Source organism: Toxorhynchites rutilus, chromosome 3 (genome assembly GCF_029784135.1).
Source record: "Toxorhynchites rutilus septentrionalis strain SRP chromosome 3, ASM2978413v1, whole genome shotgun sequence".
NCBI lineage: Eukaryota > Metazoa > Arthropoda > Insecta > Diptera > Culicidae > Toxorhynchites > Toxorhynchites rutilus.
In genome coordinates this window covers 296,131,474-296,151,259 of record NC_073746.1, presented here as the reverse complement: position 1 = coordinate 296,151,259, position 19,786 = coordinate 296,131,474, and the positions used below count along the sequence as shown (strand labels likewise).

General features: G+C 40.9%; 1 protein-coding gene across 8 annotated transcripts in view; it reads right to left on the bottom strand.

Moving 5' to 3' along the window:
* Positions 1–19,786, bottom strand: part of LOC129774712 (tyrosine-protein phosphatase corkscrew) — a 175,821-nt gene that overhangs the window by 26,339 nt on the left and 129,696 nt on the right. For all 8 annotated transcript variants that reach the window (XM_055778597.1, XM_055778600.1, XM_055778599.1 and 5 more), the window contains 2 exons: positions 18,080–18,242; positions 16,578–16,905 (listed from right to left, as the gene is read on the bottom strand). In XM_055778597.1, the coding sequence (XP_055634572.1) occupies positions 16,578–16,905; positions 18,080–18,242 (491 nt within the window). The remainder of the gene's footprint in view (positions 1–16,577; positions 16,906–18,079; positions 18,243–19,786) is intronic.

Sequence of the window (19,786 nt, the reverse complement as noted above, 5' to 3'; positions counted from 1 at the left end):
AGATTCAAAAGATTCAATAGATTCAAAGGATTCAAAAGATTCAAAAGATGCAAAAGTTTCGAGAGATTCCATAGATCCAAAAAATTCAAAGGTTCAAAACATTTGAAAGATTTAAAAAATCTAAGTATTCAAAAGATTCAAAAGATTCGAAAGATACAAAAATCTCAAAGGATTCGAAAGATCTAAATGATTTTAAAGATTCAAACGATTTAAAAGACTCGAAAGATTCAAAATATTAAAAAAATGTAGGAGATTCAAAATTGATTCAAAAGATTTAAAGAATCAAAAATCAAAAGATTCAAAGATTCAAAGATTCAAAAGATTCAAAAGATTCAAAAGATTCAAAAGATTCAAAAGATTCAAAAGAATCAAAAGATTTAAAAGATTCAAAAGATTCAAAAGATTCAAAAGACTCAAAACATTCAAAAGATTCAAAAAATTCAAAAGATTTAAAAGATTCAAAAGACTCAAAAGATTCATAAGATTCGAAAGATTCAAAAGATTCAAAAGAATCAAAAGATTCAAAAGATTCAAAAGATTCAAAAGATTCAAAAGATTCAAAAGATTCAAAAGATTCAAAAGATTCAAAAGATTCAAAAGATTCAAAAGATTCAAAAGATTCAAAAGATTCAATAGATTCAAAGGATTCAAAAAATTCAAAAGATGCAAAAGTTTCGAGAGATTCCATAGATCCAAAAAATTCAAAGGTTCAAAACATTTGAAAGATTTAAAAAATCTAAGTATTCAAAAGATTCAAAAGATTCGAAAGATACAAAAATCTCAAAGGATTCGAAAGATCTAAATGATTTAAAAGACTCGAAAGATTCAAAATATTAAAAAAATGTAGGAGATTCAAAATTGATTCAAAAGATTTAAAGGTCCAAAACATTTAAAAGATTTGAAAGACCCAAAGATTGAAAAGATTCGAAAGATTCAAAAGATTCAAGAAATTCAAAAAATTCAAAAGATTCGACAGATTCGAAAGACACGAGAGTTCCAAAAAAATCAGGAAATTCAAAAACTATCTTCGATTTTAAGTTCTGAACGCAATAGAAATTCGCACAGATCTCAACGATTCTCAAAAACATAGATATTATCTAAGTGGAAACTAGTACCGCTTGCAGCGGGGTATCAGCCAGTGCAAATAATAGATTAATCATATTCGAAACATCACAGAGAACGAGAGATACAAATATCGTCATGTGATGTATAATAAATTAGCACTTGCAGTAGGTACATATCAACCGCAAGTTATCGACTCAACGAGAACAACGCCGCGAAGCAGATTGCAAAGTAAGCTTGTAGATCAGCTATCGTCGCCTCAAGACCTTTTTCATTGCCCGGCTCGCATTTGATGATTGCACGACGGCTTGAGCCGACAATGAAGACAACAGCAGCTAGTCGAGCAATATAAATTATGTACGAATCATCTGCATACTCGTAGGAATCCTAAAGGTCAACCCATTAATAAATCTATTAATACGATAAATATCGATTGTGCGCGATCGAGCCGTGGTTTCCACCTCACAAAAAATCATAAAATGAGCGAGACACGAGAAGCGTGCGATGTTTGTTCAGCTCCGTTACGGCTACTGCAGAGAGCCTCCGTTGTTCCTGCCAATCACGTTTTCTGGCCACCAAGCATAATTCACTGCATTTATTGAACCCTGGCTGCTTGATTCCCGACCATCGTCCGGGGGCAGTACCAACAGTAAAAAAAAACCAACAGTTGATAATCTCAATAGCCCACCATTTAGGGTTGAGACGTTACACAACCATAGCGCGCCCGAGCGTAATTGGTTGGCTACTATTAATTGGCTTGAACTATTACTGTGTCACTCTCGGTGTCCGCTAATCATTCATTTTCTGTCAAACGATTGTCAGGGATTGCAACTGGACAACGAAGCAAGTCTCGACGCACTTCGCTCCGATCCCACGTGACCCCGGTGTTTTGCTGGTGGTTGAAGCAGCGGAATCCTAATGTTTACTCAATCTTGAAGAGGAGATTCTGTTGTACAAATGCTCAACAGTGGCATAGGTTTTACGGTAAAACGAATGCTTGCAGACTATGAGTAGACAACAAATGTTGATTCTTCCACCCTACAACATCGAGTCTCACTCGATGTGAAATGAATGTGCCAAAATCTACAACATCGAGTCTCACTCGTGGTGCACGTATCATTGGCCGTTAGTACTCTGAGCAGAGTAGTGAAATTACTCGATGCGTGACCCATTTAAAGGGTGTGTCACATCAAATTGCATCAAAAAGATCACGTTGGCCATGCTTCACTGTCAATTTTTTGTAAATTTGGAAAAATGTCGTCGAACGAAAAAGAGCGTCGTGAATTAATCCTGTACACTCATTTCGAGAATCCGGAGTTGTCACATCGGGACATCGGTAAGATGCTGTGAATCGTCCAATCCACGGTCAGCAGAGTAATAAAACGATACTTCGAGAACCTAACCATCGACCGGAAGGTGAAGAACGGCAAAAGTGGATGCTCCATCAGTGAAAAAGATCACAAGCGCGTAGTTAAGCAGTTTAGACGTGATCCGAGAAGTTCGGTCCGGGATGTCGCCAATAAGCTGAATTTATCAAGTTCATTCGTCCAGCGGATCAAGCAGCGGGAGGGCCTGCGTACATACAAGTTTCAGAAGGCTCCTAACCGCGACGAAAGGCAAAACATGGTGGGGAAGACGCGAGCCCGGAAGCTGTACACCGAAATGCTGACGAAGCCGCATTGCCTGGTAATGGACGACGAAACCTACGTCAAAGCGGACTTTCGTCAGCTGCCGGGCCTGTTGTTCTTCTCCGCAGAGGACAAATTCAGCGTTCCGGAGGAGATTCGCAAGCAGAAACTATCCAATTTTGCCAAAAAGTACATGGTGTGGCAAGCGATCTGCTCTTGCGGAAAGCGGAGCGCCCCCTTCGTGATGACCGGCACGGTAAACGGGCAGGTTTACCTTAAGGAGTGCCTACAGAAGCGCTTACTACCACTATTGAAGCAGCACGAGGGCCCGACCATCTTCTGGCCGGATCTCGCTTCGTGCCACTATTCAAAGGACGTGTTGGAGTGGTACGAAGCCAACGGGGTCACCTTCGTGCCAAAGGAAATGAACCCGCCCAACGCGCCGGAGCTTCGCCCAATAGAGAAATATTGGGCGATTATGAAACAGGCCCTCCGGAAGAACCCAAAAGTTGTCAAATAGGAGGCGGACTTCAAGAGAAAATGGATTTCTGTTCAAAAAAAACTACAACCTGACGTTGTACAGAACCTTATGGACGGGGTAAAGAGGAAGGTGCGAGCATACGGGCTTGGGCTCGAAGTATGAATAAAAAGAAAATGCCAAAAGTTGTTTAATAGTTTTTATTTTACTGTCTAAAATTTTCAAAAGGATCGGTCTACTGGGCGAATTTCTACAGCGTTTTTTCCGCAATTTGATGTGACACACCCTTTAGGTGTTGCATTTCGTCCTCTTTTTTGTAAATTATATAATTAATTATATTATAAATTATATTTAAATTTTCAATAATAATTTCTCATCCATAGTAAAAGTAAAGCAAAAGTAGGTAATTAGTAGACCATTTTGCCATTTCAATATTGTTGATATATTTTTTTTAGAAAGGGTCCAGTTCGTCCCAAGTCTTCTTCAACGCACCAAAAAAGTTTAGCTTGTTCGTAACGTCAGTTTTATCCACCTTGTTGTCCGAAATCGCTCATAAATTCTTAAAAGGATTCAAGTCAGGGCTTTGGGGTGGCCACACCATTGGTTTGATTCGGGCCGATAGGAAGAATGCTTCTGTTTTCTTCGCAGAATGCTGCAGATCATTATTTTGCTGGAAGGTGTAGTTATCATCCAGTTCCATTTTTAGCATGGATTCTTAGATAAAAAAAATCTTTGATGACTTTTCAGAAAGTTTTTTCCTTTGAACAAAAAAATCTAGCTCATAAACTATAAGACCTACAAACTGTTGGTCAAAGAATGGAATGCGAGAAATTGTTCGAATTTTCATTTCACAAGCTTTAAATTTTCTGGCAACACTCTTGTGTTTTTAAGCCGTGTTCTTCTGTTGTTCGTTTAACTAGACCATTTATTACCGGAACGTTCGTGAATTAAGGAAAAAAACAAACGCACTACTACATTCTCTACTTTCTTGTGACTTCGACGTTGTGGTATTCACTGAAACATGGTTACACACGGACATCTCGAACATCTCGATTATAGCTTTAATGAGAAATTAGCTTTGTCCGAAAGGAGTTCTTTGAATTCGATCTAGCGACAAAATATGGTCGGTGTTAAGTCAGACCGGACCATGTAACATGTTTATGATTGCGAGAAAAACGAACTTGAAATTTGATGCTATATGGGGTTTTTGTTGAGCATTCAAAACAATTTCGATACATTATTCCTGCAGACATCGGAAATGCTATCGTAAGAAAGATACACAGCATAACCGAGATTTTCCCGCTCCTAAACAAGGAATGAGGAGTAGAGTGGCCCTTCAGGATCGGCTCAAGGAGCTCCATATCACATTTTATATATATGGACATCTAGCTGACCCGGCGAGCTTCGTCCCGCCCAAAATTTGTTTTTTGTTATCAATACCTTCAAACTTTTGTTATCAATACCTTCACGTTTTCTTACTATCAGCAAGTTCATGGGTCCAATCGTAGAATTTTTCATTGATTGTTCTTCTAATCGACCCCGTTTAATTTTGTATGGCAGCTCCCCCTTAGAGAGGGGGTGGAGTGTCTTACCACCATAGACACATTTATTGCATCCTAGAACCTCAATATGCCTAATTTGGTTTCATTTGCTTGATTAATTCTCGAGTAATACTGAAATTTGAGTTTTATTTGTATGGCAGCTTCCCTTAGAGAGAAAGGTGGTGAGTCTAACCACCATAGAAACAATTCTTGCATCCTAAAACCTCAATATGCCGAATTTGGTTTCATTTGCTTGATTAATTCTCGAGTAATGCAGAAATTTGTGTTTCATTCGTATGGCAGCCCCCCCTTAGAGAGGGGGAAGGGGTCTCAAACTATCACGAAAACCTTCCCCGGCCCCAAAATCCCCTACATACCAATTTTCATGTTGATCGGTTCAGTAGTTTCCGAGTCCATAAGAATCAGACAGACAGACAGAAATCCATTTTTTGACGTAGGACTACGTCTTTCATTTCTATACCGGGGTGTAAAATCAAAGTTTCGAAAACGAAAGCGTTACGCCGGAGACCGAGATTTTGAGTGTTCATAGCTCCTAAACAACTGAACGAAATGGTAGGATAAACACTTCATTCAAAAGATAAAATGTCTACGCGTTCTATACTTGTTACTTTCTGATCCAAAAACATGTTTCAATAGTCTTAAATTTGCTTTCAAAATAGGCTATTGAAATCACCAATCGGTATATAAGCGAGCGCCGCTCGGAAATCCACTCAGTTCTAATTGAACAGCGATTGGAGCATGTTGTCGCTGTTGTGGTGAAGCTCTTCATTTATCATGAAAGCGCGGATGAACGGTGTCACCAAGAGCCTGTTTGTGCACCTTAGGCCAGAAGGGAATCCATCAGGAGGAGAGTGATGCTACAAACGGTTCCCCGGGAAGATCTCGAAGCAGCCGCTACACACACACACACATACACGCACGGAATTCTTTCCGTTTGGATCGAGAAAGATCCGGAAAATAATCTGCCAGTTCCTCTAGGAATTTTAAAATACATTCATGTGAAAGAGTTTATTTGAATGTTTTGTATCCATGTAACACTGTGACCAAATATGTTTCAATCAAGTGCTATTAACAGATGGTTATCGAGTTAGCATTAACCACTGGTGGGCTTCCAGTATCGAGGAAAATGTGGAAATATCTAATCGTTACTGAAAATAATCTGCCAGTCCCTCTGGGAATTTAAAATTACATTCATATGAAAGAGTTTATTTTAATGTTTTCTATCCATGTAACACTGTGACCAAATACATTAGGTTTTGTGATTTTTCAATCAATCGCAATCAACAGGATAGCTTCTGAAGATTATTCTTCCCCATCAGTAGGATATTTCCGTATCAAATATTGGATGCATAAAACCTTGTGCCTCCAACGTAACGCTCTCGTTTTCGAAGTTCTCCAAATATTCATTCATTCAGAATGAATTCAGATTCAGCTTCATACAAATGATCTCTAAATCAACGATAGTCCTACGTCACCCTTGCGGTTATACCATAGATATAACCCACTTCCTGTTTTGACGTAGGACTACGTCTAACCGGAAAATATAGGGGGTGAAATGGAAATCTAGGCACTGAACAAGTAAAAAAAATGCAAGATTTGGAACGCTTATAACTCGAGCATTTCTCAATAGATCGCAAAGGTTTTTGCATCAATTGATAGGAAATATATCTACGCATCTATCATAACGAATAACATTTAATTTTTCTTGAGATAAATAATTGAATAATTGTGAAATATCAAGCATTGTCAAAATGCACTATGTGCCCATTTTTTATTGGTCCATTTTGTGCTCCTCAAATCGTACCGACCAAAACGGGCAACCAGAGCAGCAGCGAAATAGAATGAAGCACGATTGGAATGGAAAAAGAAAAAAATGAACGAAACATCGGTCGCAGTCTCACACATGCGTAATTCTCGAGCCAGCCAGTCAGCTTAAAAATCCCCGCTCCGCTGCCGTAACGATCACATTCTTTGTGTGGACACCGACTGGACAACATCGTTGCTGGACGAGCTGGACGGCGAGGGATCGAGTGCCTTTCTCAAGGCAAGAGGGCGGAGGTGGTAGCGCTGGAGTAGAATAGAGTAGAGTTTTCAAAGGGTCTTTCTCAAGGCTAGAGACGAATGAACTGCAAAAGTTTAAAGTCTCTATAATACAAGACCTTCCTTCCTTCCGTAACGATCATTCTCATTCAAACCGTACACCACATCGGTTCGCATCACAACACATCAACAAACCAACCCAAGCAGCCATGTCTGGACATGGTAAAGGAGGAAAAGTGAAGGGAAAGGCAAAATCCCGCTCGAACCGTGTTGATCTGGAGTTCCCCGCAAGGGTAGCTAGGCCGAGCGCGTAAGTACTAGTGCACCAGTCCACCTAGCCGGCGTTATATAGTTTCGGCCGCCGAAGTGATCGAGTTGGCTGGTAACGCTGCTCGCGACGATAAGAAAACCCGCATTCGGAACAGAACACATTCGGTTCGGTGGACATCAAGACAACAGGCAGTTGCAGCGAGTGGCGAGTGGCAAACGCAATCGCAAAACGGCATCAGGTAGCAGAAGAAAAAACAGGAAGTGGGTTATATCTATGGTATAACCGCAAGGGTGACGTAGGACTATCGTTGATTTAGAGATCATTTGTTTGAAGTTGAATCTGAATTCATTCTGAATGAATTTTGTTTTTGGAACACGCCTTTCACTGGGTCACTTGTGCTTCGTTACTGCTTTGGTCCTCGGATCAGTAAATATTTACTTTTCTTTACAGCATATATTAAATATCTTATGAAGCATAGGATCCCTTCCTACCTTCTTCTTTAACCGAGAGTCGAGCGGACAGATCTGATGAGTGATTTTTTTGGTTTCCCTTTCGCCAGTCCCCTCTGGGCTGGTTTTATTGTGGCTCTTCACTGGGCTAGAGGCGAATGAACTGCAAAGTTTAAAGCCTCTTAAAAACAAAGAAAGAAAGAAAGAAATTTCGGCGACTGAGCAATAATCGATTGCGGGCGCATACAATATTGAATACGGAAATATCCTACTGATGGGGAAGAATAATCTTCTGAAGCTATCCTGTTAATTGCGATTGATTGAAAAACCACAAAACCAAATGTATTTGGTCACAGTGTTACATGGATAGAAAACATTCAATTAAACTCTTTCACATGAATATATTTTGAAAATTCCCAAAGGAACTGGCAGATTATTTTCAGTAACGATTAGATATTTCCACATTTTCCTCGATACTGGAAGCCCACCAGTGATTAATGCCAACTCGATAACCACCTGTTAATAGCACTTGATTGAAATATATTTGGTCACTGTGTTACATGGATAGAAAACATTCAATTAAACTATTTCACATGAATATATTTTGAAAATTCCCAAAGGAACTGGCAGATTATTTTCCAGCAATGATTAGATCTTTCCGGAACTTTCTCGATGCTGAATGGCATCCTAACGGAAAGAGTTCTGCGCGTGTATGTGTCGATCCTTCGCCGTCCACCTCCTCCAGCACGTTAGGCAACGATGTTGTCTTGTCGATGTCCTCACGAAAAATGAATGTGTCTCACCACCAGAATATCGCTTAAGTATGCTTTTTGTGTGTGATTGAATCGAGAGAAGGTGTGGTTTACGATGGCAATTTGGAAGGCAAACTAGAGGGGAATGAACTCTCTGAGCTCAGAACTTTCGGTGACTGAGCAATAATCGATTGCGCGCGCATACAATATTGGATACGGAAATATCCTACTGATGGGGAAGAATAATCTTCTGAAGCTATCCTGTTAATTGCGATTGATTGAAAAACCACAAAACCAAATGTATTTGGTCACAGTGTTACATGGATAGAAAACATTCAATTAAACTCTTTCACATGAATATATTTTGAAAATTCCCAAAGGAACTGGCAGATTATTTTCAGTAACGATTAGATATTTCCACATTTTCCTCGATACTGGAAGCCCACCAGTGGTTAATACCAACTCAATAACCACCTGTTAATAGCACTTGATTGAAACATATTTGGTCACAGTGTTACATGGATAGAAAACATTCAATTAAACTCTTTCACATGAATATATTTTGAAAATTCCCAAAGGAACTGGCAGATTATTTTCAGTAACGATTAGATATTTCCACATTTTCCTCGATACTGGAAGCCCACCAGTGGTTAATGCCAACTCGATAACCACCTGTTAATAGCCGCGCGTGTATGTGTGTATAGCGATGTCTTCCCAGGGAACCGTTTGTGGCATCACTCTCCTCCTGATAGATTCCCTTCTGGCCTAGGGTGCACAAACAGGCTCTTGGTGACACCGTTCATCCGCGCTTTCATGATAAATAAAGAGCTTCACCGCAACAGCGACAACATGCTCCAATCGCTGTTCAATTAGAACTGAGTGGATTTCCGAGCGCCGCTCGCTTATATACCTATTGGTGATTTCAATAGCCTGTTTTGAAAGCAATTTTAAGACTATTGAAACAAGTTTTTGGATCAAAAAGTAACAAGTATATAACGCGTAGACATTTTATCTTTCGAATGAAGTGTTTATCATACCATTTCGTTCAGTTGTTTAGGAGCTATTAACGCTCAAAATCTCGGTCTCCGGCGTAACGCTTTCGTTTTCGAAACTTTGATTTTACACCCCGGTATAGAAATGAAAGACGTAGTCCTACGTCAAAAGTTTGTTCTTTGGTGGCAAATCCAGAACAAGGCGGCATCGAGGGCGTTCGAAATGGGTTTTTTTCAAAACCACGAGTACTAAGTTTTCTAAATTGGAACCATTCCATAAAACAAGGCGCTTTTCAGGGCCATTAAACCTTCCAAAAAAGAGTTTAGGAAATACAGTTCAATGCTTTCTAAAACAATATCCAAAATAATAATAAAACTCAAATTGATTTTTTCATAATTTGTTTGCCAGGATATGATGAGTATGTGAATTTGGCAGTTGTTCTGAGCTTAATGATTTTCACCAATTCCTAAATTGCTTCTAGATTGAAAGTACAGTAATTTACACTTATCTCGACATTTAGCCAATTGGACGGAACTGTAATGCGACATATTTAGTTGGACATTTTTGTAAACATAGAGTTCGAGGTCCAAATTATGACCCCACATTGAAAGTCGACACTGTACCACTGTCATCGCAAATGTTCAATTACAGTTAAAATTACCTCCAATCCGATACTGAGTGGTGGTAATGTGACGTGCCATTGAATGTAATTTACTGTAAAATATGTCACAAGCTGGATGGGAAGAAATTTTCCAACTGTGAAAGCTGTGGCGAGTGTCAAATGCAATCGCTAAACAGAAAGGTTTAGCCGAACAAGATGGGGATATCGAGTGATAACAAAACAATAAACTCTTTAGATTGAAGATAATTTTGTGATCCTGAAAAGGACCCTTTTTAGCCTGCATGTGAATCCAACGAGCGAACAAATCGTAATGAATGTATTTTTTTGCCATCGCTCCCTTTTAACGCTCATTCGTTCGTCTCGTTAGACTCGCCCCTCTGGCTGAGTCTGCCGATTTGTCTCTATCCTGTGAGTGTGTACCGCTAGAGTATAAAACACGCGGACCCCAAAAAAATATCTTATTTTCTTTCAAACCGTAAACCCGTGTGGTTGTACGGCATCGGCATCATGGACGTAACAAAGGAGGACAAGTTAAGGGAAAGGCAAAGTCTCACTCGAACCGTGCAGGTCTCCAGTTTCCTGTTGGTCGCATTCACTGATTGCTCCGCAAGGGTAACTAGGCCGAACGGATTGATGCCGGAGCACCAGTATACCTAACAGCGATTATAGAGTTTCGGCCGTCGGAGTGCTCGAGTTGGCTTGCAAAGCTGCTCACGACAATCAGAAAACCCGCATCAAGAACAGAGCAGCTTCGGTTCGGCGCTCATCAAGGCAACAATTAGTTTCAGTGAGTGGCAAAGTGTTTCTTCTTCTTTCTTTGTTTTTAAGAGGCTTTAAACTTTGCAGTTCATTCGCCTCTAGCAGCAAAGTGTTTCTCCGGCACGTCGCATTAAATGTAATTTTCTGAACAACATGTCACAAGCTGGATGGGAAGAAATTTTCCAACTGTGAAAGATGTGGCGAGTGGCAAACGCAATAGCTAAACAGGAAGGTTTAACCGAACAAGATAGGAATATCGAGTGATAACAAAACACAACACCAAAGGTTCTTCTCAGAACCATCAACATATTCATAAAGAGTAAACAGTAAACTAATCCATTTTTCAGGTAGATAGGTAGGTATTCACGTAGGAGAAGAAAATAAAACAATATATTTAAAATATATATTTAACAAAAGCTGTCCACTTTGTATAGTCCTACGTCACTCCGGTTATGTCCCCGACATTACCCACCCGTCTTTTTATACATAGACATTGATGGCTGGAAGAAGGACTTTCGGTCATATGAGGCTACAATAATAATGTCAGTTAGATCTGATTTAGATCACGTAATTTCCAGTAAGTGTGCTGTGCGGTATATATTAGGGTGGCAATGAATGTATGGGAAAAATTTCATCATCGAATTTCACAAACCGACCATGTACATTTTGTTTATTGGCCCAAAAAATGATCTGTGCCAAGGCTCAGCTCGATCGGACATGATTTAGAGGTGCCTCAAAGCGCTCAATGTTTTGATTTTTTGATCCTCGGAAATTTCCCAAAAAAAATTGTTATAATGCCAAACGAATTAAAAAGGCATAAAACGTCGAGATCTGGTGTTATCAAGAAAAAAAATGGCCGAAAATCGACCTTTTGGCCTTTTGAAGTCATTTGGCATCGGAAACAAAATTTCGATTTTCTAAATTATTTTTACTCCCCCCCTTGGGAGATTTTCGAGGATCAAAAAATCAAAACTTTGAGCGCTTTGAGGCAACCCTAAATCAAGTCCGATAGAGCTGAAACTTGGCACAGATAATTATTTTTGGGCCAATAAACAAAATGTATTGGGTTGGAGAAAAATAAATGTCGTATATTGTCAATATATGACAAAACTTAAACATATCTTGTGTTGTAGTTATCACATCGTTATCATACTATACTGCTATTGAAAGTTCCAAGTTATAGCGCGTCAAAGATAGAGTCCACCAAGCAGGAAATTCGCCATATTTACGTTTTTACTACCTGCGAGGTAAAACTGCAACGAAGGCGGCCGAAAAAATTCGTGTAGTTTATGGACCCGAGACTGTAACGATTCGCACAGCACAGCGTTGGTTTGATCGATTTCGTTCTGGTGTAGTGGCTGTCGAAGATACACCCCGTACTGGTAGGCCAATCGTCGTGGAAACCGATAAAATCGTTGAAATCATCCAAGTAGACCGGCATGTGAGCACTCGCTCGATTGGCCAGGAACTGGGTATAGACCATAAAACCGTTTGGAACCATTTGCAGAAGATTGGATTCCAAAAAAAGCTGGATGTATGGGTGCCACACGAGTTGACGCAAAAAAATCTTTTAGACTGAATCAACGCCTGCGATGCACTGCTGAAACGGAACGAACTCGACCCATTTTTGAAGAAGACTGGTGATGAAAAGTGGATTACGTACGACAACCTAAAGCGAAAAAAGTCGTGATCGAAGCGCGGTGAGCCAGCCCAAACCATCGCCAAGCCCGGATTGACGGCCAGGAAGGTTTTGCTGTGTGTTTGGTGGGATTGGGAGGGAATCATCCACTTTGAGCTGTTCAACTATGGCCAGACTCTCAACTCGGTTCTCTACTGTGAGCAGTTTGACCGTTTGAAGCAGGCGATTGACCAGAAGCGGCCAGAAATGATCAATAGGAATGGTGTTGTTTTCCATCAGGACAACGCTCGGCCTCATACATCTTTGATGACCAGCCGGAAGCTGCGGGAGCTCGGATGGGATGTCCTATTGCACCCACCGTATAGTCCGGATCTGGCTCCAAGTGTTTATCATCTCTAACCGGTCCATGCAAAACGCTCTTGGTGATACTAAGTTGGCCTCAAAAGAGGCTTGCGAAAACTGGCTGTCTGAGTTTTTGCAAATAAGGAGGGGGGATAATGAAGTTGCCTTCTAAATGGCAACAAGTTTGCGAACAAAACAGCGCATATTTGACTATTTTGATTGGATAATTTTAAGTATGTTATTTAAAGCGTCAAATTTCGATCAGAAATACGACATTTCTTTTTCCCCAACCCAATACATGGTCGGTTCTTTAAATTCGATAATTATTTTTTTCATACCATCATTGCCTCTCAGGCTAAGTCCCGAAAGGTGGATTTTCGGCCAACAATTATTTTTCGAGATGACACCAGATCTCGACGTTTTATGCCTTTTTAAGTCATTTGGCATCGAAAACAAAATTTCGATTTTCTAAAATTCCTTTACTCCCCCCTTGGGAGATTTTCGAGGATCAAAAAATCAAAACTTTGAGCGCTTTGAGGCACCCCTAAATCAAGTCCGGTCGAGCTGAAACTTGGCACAGATCTTTTTTTCGGGCCAATAAACAAAATGTACATGGTCGGTTTTTGAAATTTGACATGACCATTTTTGCTGCCACCCTAGTATAAATATACCGTGTTTCTATTCAGTTCTGGAACTCAAACTATACCAAACCATCATCTATAAGGAGTTTGGAGTTTAGTTACCTGCTCAAAGGACTTTTGGGAATATTATCTCAGAGTTTTGAAGCATATTGATGACTAGAATTCGCCAAATTCCAAACTCGAACTTGATCGTACGTCAATTTTTTCGCTTGAAATCTTGAAATTGAATTATGTGACTGTTTGTGACTTTTTATTTTCCTCAAAAATTAAGGCAAGGATAAAATGACAATGGTGACGACGTTAGAGCCACATGGTTAGCTTGAACTGCCGTTTCTCAACATAAGTTAGATAACTCATTCGAGTCACCATTGATTGGATGTAAAAGTTATTGAAGCTGAAGGAAACAATTTCGAAAAATGAAATCAACTTGTTTGAAAGCTTGTTTTCACTCCCAGTCCCGAAACTTAATTGACACGGTGTGTAAGCATGAGCGTGCACGCCATTCAAGAAGAAGAAGAAGTGTAAGCATGAGCGTAGAGAGAGCGGAATCCATCATTCATCAGAAGTGTAAAGAGAACTGAAATAGACTTACATTTTATACGGTTGATCATAGCAAGCGGTGTTTGTGGTGATGGTGTATATGAAAAACCCTTGTTGACGTAGGATTACGTGTTTCGGAAACATATCGATCGCATCGCGAAAATTGTGCATTTCGAACGCTTATTGCTCACTCATCTCCTGGTGGATTTACGAGACATTTGCATCAATTGATTTGTGCACGTCCTGACAATTTATTCCAATGAAGTTAATTTTATTTTATGAAACTAACTATCGAACAATTGAAAAATGGTAAGCAATGTCTGAACGAAAATCCCGCGTTCTAATTGGTCGGCCGGCAAGTTTTGTACGAAGAAGTAGAGCATCTGCCGAATATTGGCTTAGACATGAGTCGGAAGAAGGTGCGAATATAGCCAGCCCTCTCATTGCCCGAAATAGAACAACCTAGAAAAAGATGATGACCAGACGCTGTTATAGAGTGATAGACATTCGTTTAGTCGCACTTGAAAAAAAAACTCGAAACACTTACAAAACAACTAGGAATGTTCTTTTTGTCGCGATACTTACTTGCTGTAGTGATAGTATATTTAAGTCACTTTTATTGAAAGAACGTGCGTCACAATCACACACACAACGCGGCATCGGTGGATATAAACATTCAAACGTCGTTTTCTCCCGAGACATACGTTTAGCCACAGGGCATAAAAATCGAGTTTTCGCATAATCACCAAGCCTGTGTGTGTGTTTTTGAAAAAATACTTGGGAATGTTCAATTTACAAGATAAATATTAGATGTGCAACGTAAGAAGTTGGTCAGATTAGTGATTTACGTAGAATTTAAAGGAATGGCGAAAGGTATTCTATTGACGGAAGAGGGGCGGAAAATAATAAAGATATTCAGTGAACAAAAGTTTTCTAATCGCTCGATCGTAACAAAAATTGGTCTATCTGAGAAAGTGGTACGGAATTTCTTTAAATAGGGCCAGAAATATGGGATATAAAGACCAACAAAAAGGAACATCAAAGTTACTTTGCGTCTTAAAGGTCGAATAAGACACGAAGCAACCAGGAAACGATGTCCTGCTCATACATTAAGGCAGAATCGGTTGTTCCAATAACGAAGAGGCCTATTGCGCGCATCTTGAATGAGTCCCCAAACATCATGTGGAAGAAATCTCATGTTGAGAAAAGAAAGAGGAATGTTGTATTTTCCGGCGAAAAAAGTTCAATTTGGATGGTCCGGACTGTTACAGTTGCTATTGGTACAATTTAAGTCAACGGCATGCCGTGAGATCAAAGCGAAACTTTGGGGGCGGAAGTTTGACAGTGTGGGGAGCCGTTTCCTATCACAGCAAGCTTCTCATTTGTTTCATTTTCACCCGAATGAACTCCGAAAAGTATCTTCAATTACTGGAGGACGTTTTGATTGGCCATATTGAGAATAACGCTACCGAGGATGTCGTTTTTCAGCAGGATTACGCATCACTAGATCCACGTTTCCAAGCAATCGAAGGCATGGTTTGCCGAGAAGGACATTTCGCTTCTTGAATGACCTGCTGGCAGTCGGGATTACTATCGACTGCCAGCAGGTCATTAGAGAACCTATGGAGAGTCTTGGCCGAGATGGTCTATGCAAACGGATGACAATTTGACAATATTTCCAGTCTCAAGGCAGTAATTCAGGAGTGTTGGGCTATAATCATTATGGCAACACTTTAAAAGCTGTCTGACTCGATGTCAAATCGAGTTTTCAAAGTGATCCGAAATGGAGGTGGACATACTAAATATTAGCTACCGATTGGACTCGAAATTTGCCGCACAAATTTTCTTTTATTGAAATTTTAGGATGCGGCTAAAGAATGTCCACCCTGATTCCACAGATTTGAATCACTTAGAAAACAAAAAGTGAATTTATACTTTTTTTAGAATGAATTCGATGAAAATAAACAATAATCGTCTTTTATGAGCAAAACTGTACATAGAATTGACTTATTTTTAAAAATATTGAGGAAAAATAGGAAAATAGGGTGCGGCTAAACGAATGTCTGCCACTGTAGCTTAATGCTTTTCGTTATTCCTCAAGAAAGAATGGCGAATGCCTGTCGGGTCTCACTGAAAGGATAGCTTCGACAAAACTAACACTATCCGTTACAACGTAATAGTGTTCAACAGGTCGTGAGGCGACGCTCTTCAACGCCCAGTAGATTCAGCAATATGCATTAAGCAAGGTAGATGAAGACTGTGGGAAGTTCGTTGACCACTCCAAGATGCTTGGAATCGTTCATAGAGAATTTATTGGGAAAGTACAAGTTTAGTAAAGTATAATTTCTCATAAGCACATCTTTGCATCGTTGAAACAATCCCATCAATAAACTGGTATTTAGTGGATTTTCCACTTCATGGACATATCAAAATGAACAGAGGAATTGATGTAGTCAAGAGAACAAAAACGGGTTGAAACACGCGAAGAAAGATAGACCTGCGTGGAGATGAGGATGAGGAACCGGGCATACAAAAAAGAGAAGCGATCTGTCAGTGGAAGTGTGTCTGCCTAAACCTCGAATACCATGGTATGCGTTGAGGGCATACATCCCAACGTAATGCGGATACAAAGGTACCGAATTCGCTCGAGTTTGATAAGGTATGCTTATCAAACTTAGATATTTAATGCTGAGATACTTTGGGGGCCTCCAAGTACATTTGGCGATATCCATAATGATTAGAGGATAGTCGTAAGAGTTTTCGTATATACAATCAAGTGCTTTCAGTGGCTTTACTCACATGGTAAGATGTTCTTGTAGCGGTTCTTAACCCGGTTCTCGATCCGCTGGCCTTCCCGCCGGGAGAACGTGTGTCGGCACTCCTGCTGCTGTAGAGATTCAAATTCCTCCCAAAAGCCGCCCTTGCCGTAGCAGTGGCTGCCGTTCTCCTTCTGCAGCTGGTCGACCCGCGAGTCGATGCCAGCCACCGTGATCCGGGTCGCGTTGAAGGGTTGCCTCAGGTGGACGACCGTACCGCAGGTCTCCACCATCGGGTTGCGCTTGTAGTACTCGATCAGTTCGCACAGGGTGGCGAACTTTTGGCCCCCGCCAACGTCGTACTTGTTTTCCTGCCGGGCGTAAGAGGGAGAAAAAGAAACAACAAGAGGGGTTTGTTGGTGTTATGTTCAACGACAGAATATCTGAAAATTATGATGCACATGACGCAGCATTGTGAATTATGCCAGGCGAGTGGAGGATTCACGCTGCACACGCTGACGTCTGGCTGTTATTTAATGTGAGTCATATTTTTGCGACGAACGTGAGCGTTCATCGGTGATGGCAGGGCGGTTCCCGAAACATCTAAACAAACGGTGGTGATTAATTGGTTTGCTGTTGTGTTTCCTTTCTCTATGGTAACATTAGATCGCGTGGCAGTGACGATGGTGTGGATACGACGCTAACATTCTGCGTCGCAGACGATAACCCGATGGAAGTAATAAAAAACGTCTGAGCAAGGCGATATTTCCGCTTGCCCTATCCGTCACGGAAGGGTTCGAACCATCAGTTCATTACGTTGTTTATGGCGTGTGACTATTAACATAAAGAATAAGAGGCATTCTGTTAGTTAAACACTTTCAAAAAAGAAGCGTTGAAAAGCATTATATTACGACAATTACGTTTCATTGAACTAATCCAAGTTCAACAATTCATGCCATCCAGACCTTAATCAGTATCCACTATCGATAGCTTTAATCAGCTATGGAATGTGGTCGATCAACAAATAGCTGCGAATGTTTCACAACTCACGAGATGTAATCCCCGCCATTCCGGCTCTCGTACACACTCGTCGAATGTTTAATCAAAATTCATCTTATCCTTTGCCGCTACGCGCTGCCTCACAAATTCTTCCCATGTTGGGATCGAGCTATGTGGAGAAAAAACACGATCTCAAGGCTTGCGGCTAGCGTTCTTTGCTCTGAAAGAAGCCGGGCGCGCGCACTCTATCACTGCCAAATCGATCCACCAATGCTGCTCGTCGTCACCTGTGGTATTCATGGACGAACGAAGCGTAGTATTCCCTCTCCTAGAGTGGTTCACCATCATCCTCCGCTACCTCCGATTGTCTGGAGCCGGACAAAAGGCGCCTGCCGCATGCCATATTTGGACGCAAGCGTGTAACGTCTGCCTGCACTCAACCGGCACAAAACACTCATCTGCACTCGCGAAATTTCACAACCAATTAGGATGTGGGATCGGGAAGCGATAAACAACATTGTTGTAACAAGAAAAAAAAACACTTACGTGCCACCGAATCATCACGTGTGTCACTTTGTCCTCAGTCCGCACGGAGAGCACAAAATCGCCCGGTTTACTCTGAGATTCACGCACTAGAAAGGAGCCATTCTTGCCCCGCTCCAGGATTAACTTTTCCGCCTCCTTACCGGACAGATTACCGTGGAACCATCTGAAAGAGAGGAACAAAAAAAAATGAAGACGAATTATTAGTAACTTCCAATCATTGTCGGGATCCGGGCTTGGAATTACATATGAGTGTCACGAACTCTGCTGATCGATGAAGAACAACAAAAGGTTTATAGCTTCTAATATTTTTTTTTTATATCCGCACTGCAAATGCAAGTCGAACCTCCACACGAGAATACGTGTGCTTTTGATAGTATCGATAGTGAGACTGAATCGCCGAATGCAGACGGAGAGCAGCAAAAGCGCGCTGTTCGCTCGATTCTCGGCTTCTTGCAGTCAGGCATCGGAAGTATCACCGGGGATCGACCATACGGTAGGGTGCTCCATTAGTCAACCGAGGTGAGTGGGAAGGGTCGATTGTACGAGTGGTAGGAATAGAGGGGCACCTACCTACCGATGTGGGAACTTGCCTCCAGGGGTGGCTTCGAGGAACTGGTAAATTTAGAAATACTGTAGCCAATGGATGTGTAAATTATTGTTTTTGCAGTTCAACTCAATACATGAGAATGTTCAGATTTGAAATCATTCAGGCACTGTGGATGCCTAATTATTTTCTAGCTTATAGTACATTATATGAATTATTATTATGTTTAATCACAATGAAACCGTTTAACTTAAAAAGTATTTGTTTACTTATTTTTACTCATTGATGGCTTCTTTCAGTTGTGAGACTGACTGAAATTGACGTCCTTTTCGATAAACGTTTCGGGACGGAATTCCCCAGAGGTTCTCAATCGGATTGAGATCCGGTGAGATAGCAGGCCAATCCAGAACAACGATATTGTGAACGGATAACCATTGCTTAGTGTGCTTGAATGCCTGGATTAAGAATTCTCTTGTGGAAAAATAAAATCTTCACCAACAAGATCTTCTCCAGTATCGATTAAAACTTCCTCCAGCATGTCTGTGTAATATTTTGAGTTCATTTTGTTCGAAATAAAAGCAATCGGTAGTTCACCGATTAACAGATCCTACCCCGAAATTCGTTACGGGTAGTTTCCAACTCTAAGATCATTGTTCCGTGCATGTCGCTAAGCTGGATCGATATATCGTATGCGTGATAATGTTTGCACCATCGTACAAATAAGGTTCCCGTTCCACCTGTGCATACAAAATGCTTCCGATTTCTTTGCGTGCACGTAAACTACAATTCATATCATAATCGTATCGTCGCCTCGTCATTTCAAAAGATCATGGTTATCCGACCCGGGACGCTCGACACAAAGTAGTAAGGAAGCCCCTGACTCACCTTGGTCAGTCGTGCCTACTACCTTCGAACAGCCACAGTGTCTTCGCTCTTGTCCTTCAAGTCATCCCGGCCCTGAGTATAGTGTTAACGAAGGGGTCTTCCGATGTGTATTCACCCCACAGGAATGTGCAACAACAGAAAAATGATCCCTCGGATATCTTAATTTATTACCAAAACGTTGGCGGTACAAACAGCTCTCTCGACGAGTACTAATTGACTTTAAATGATGGCTCCTCCGTCATTTACGCCCTTTCCGAAACCTGGCTCGATGGAAACAC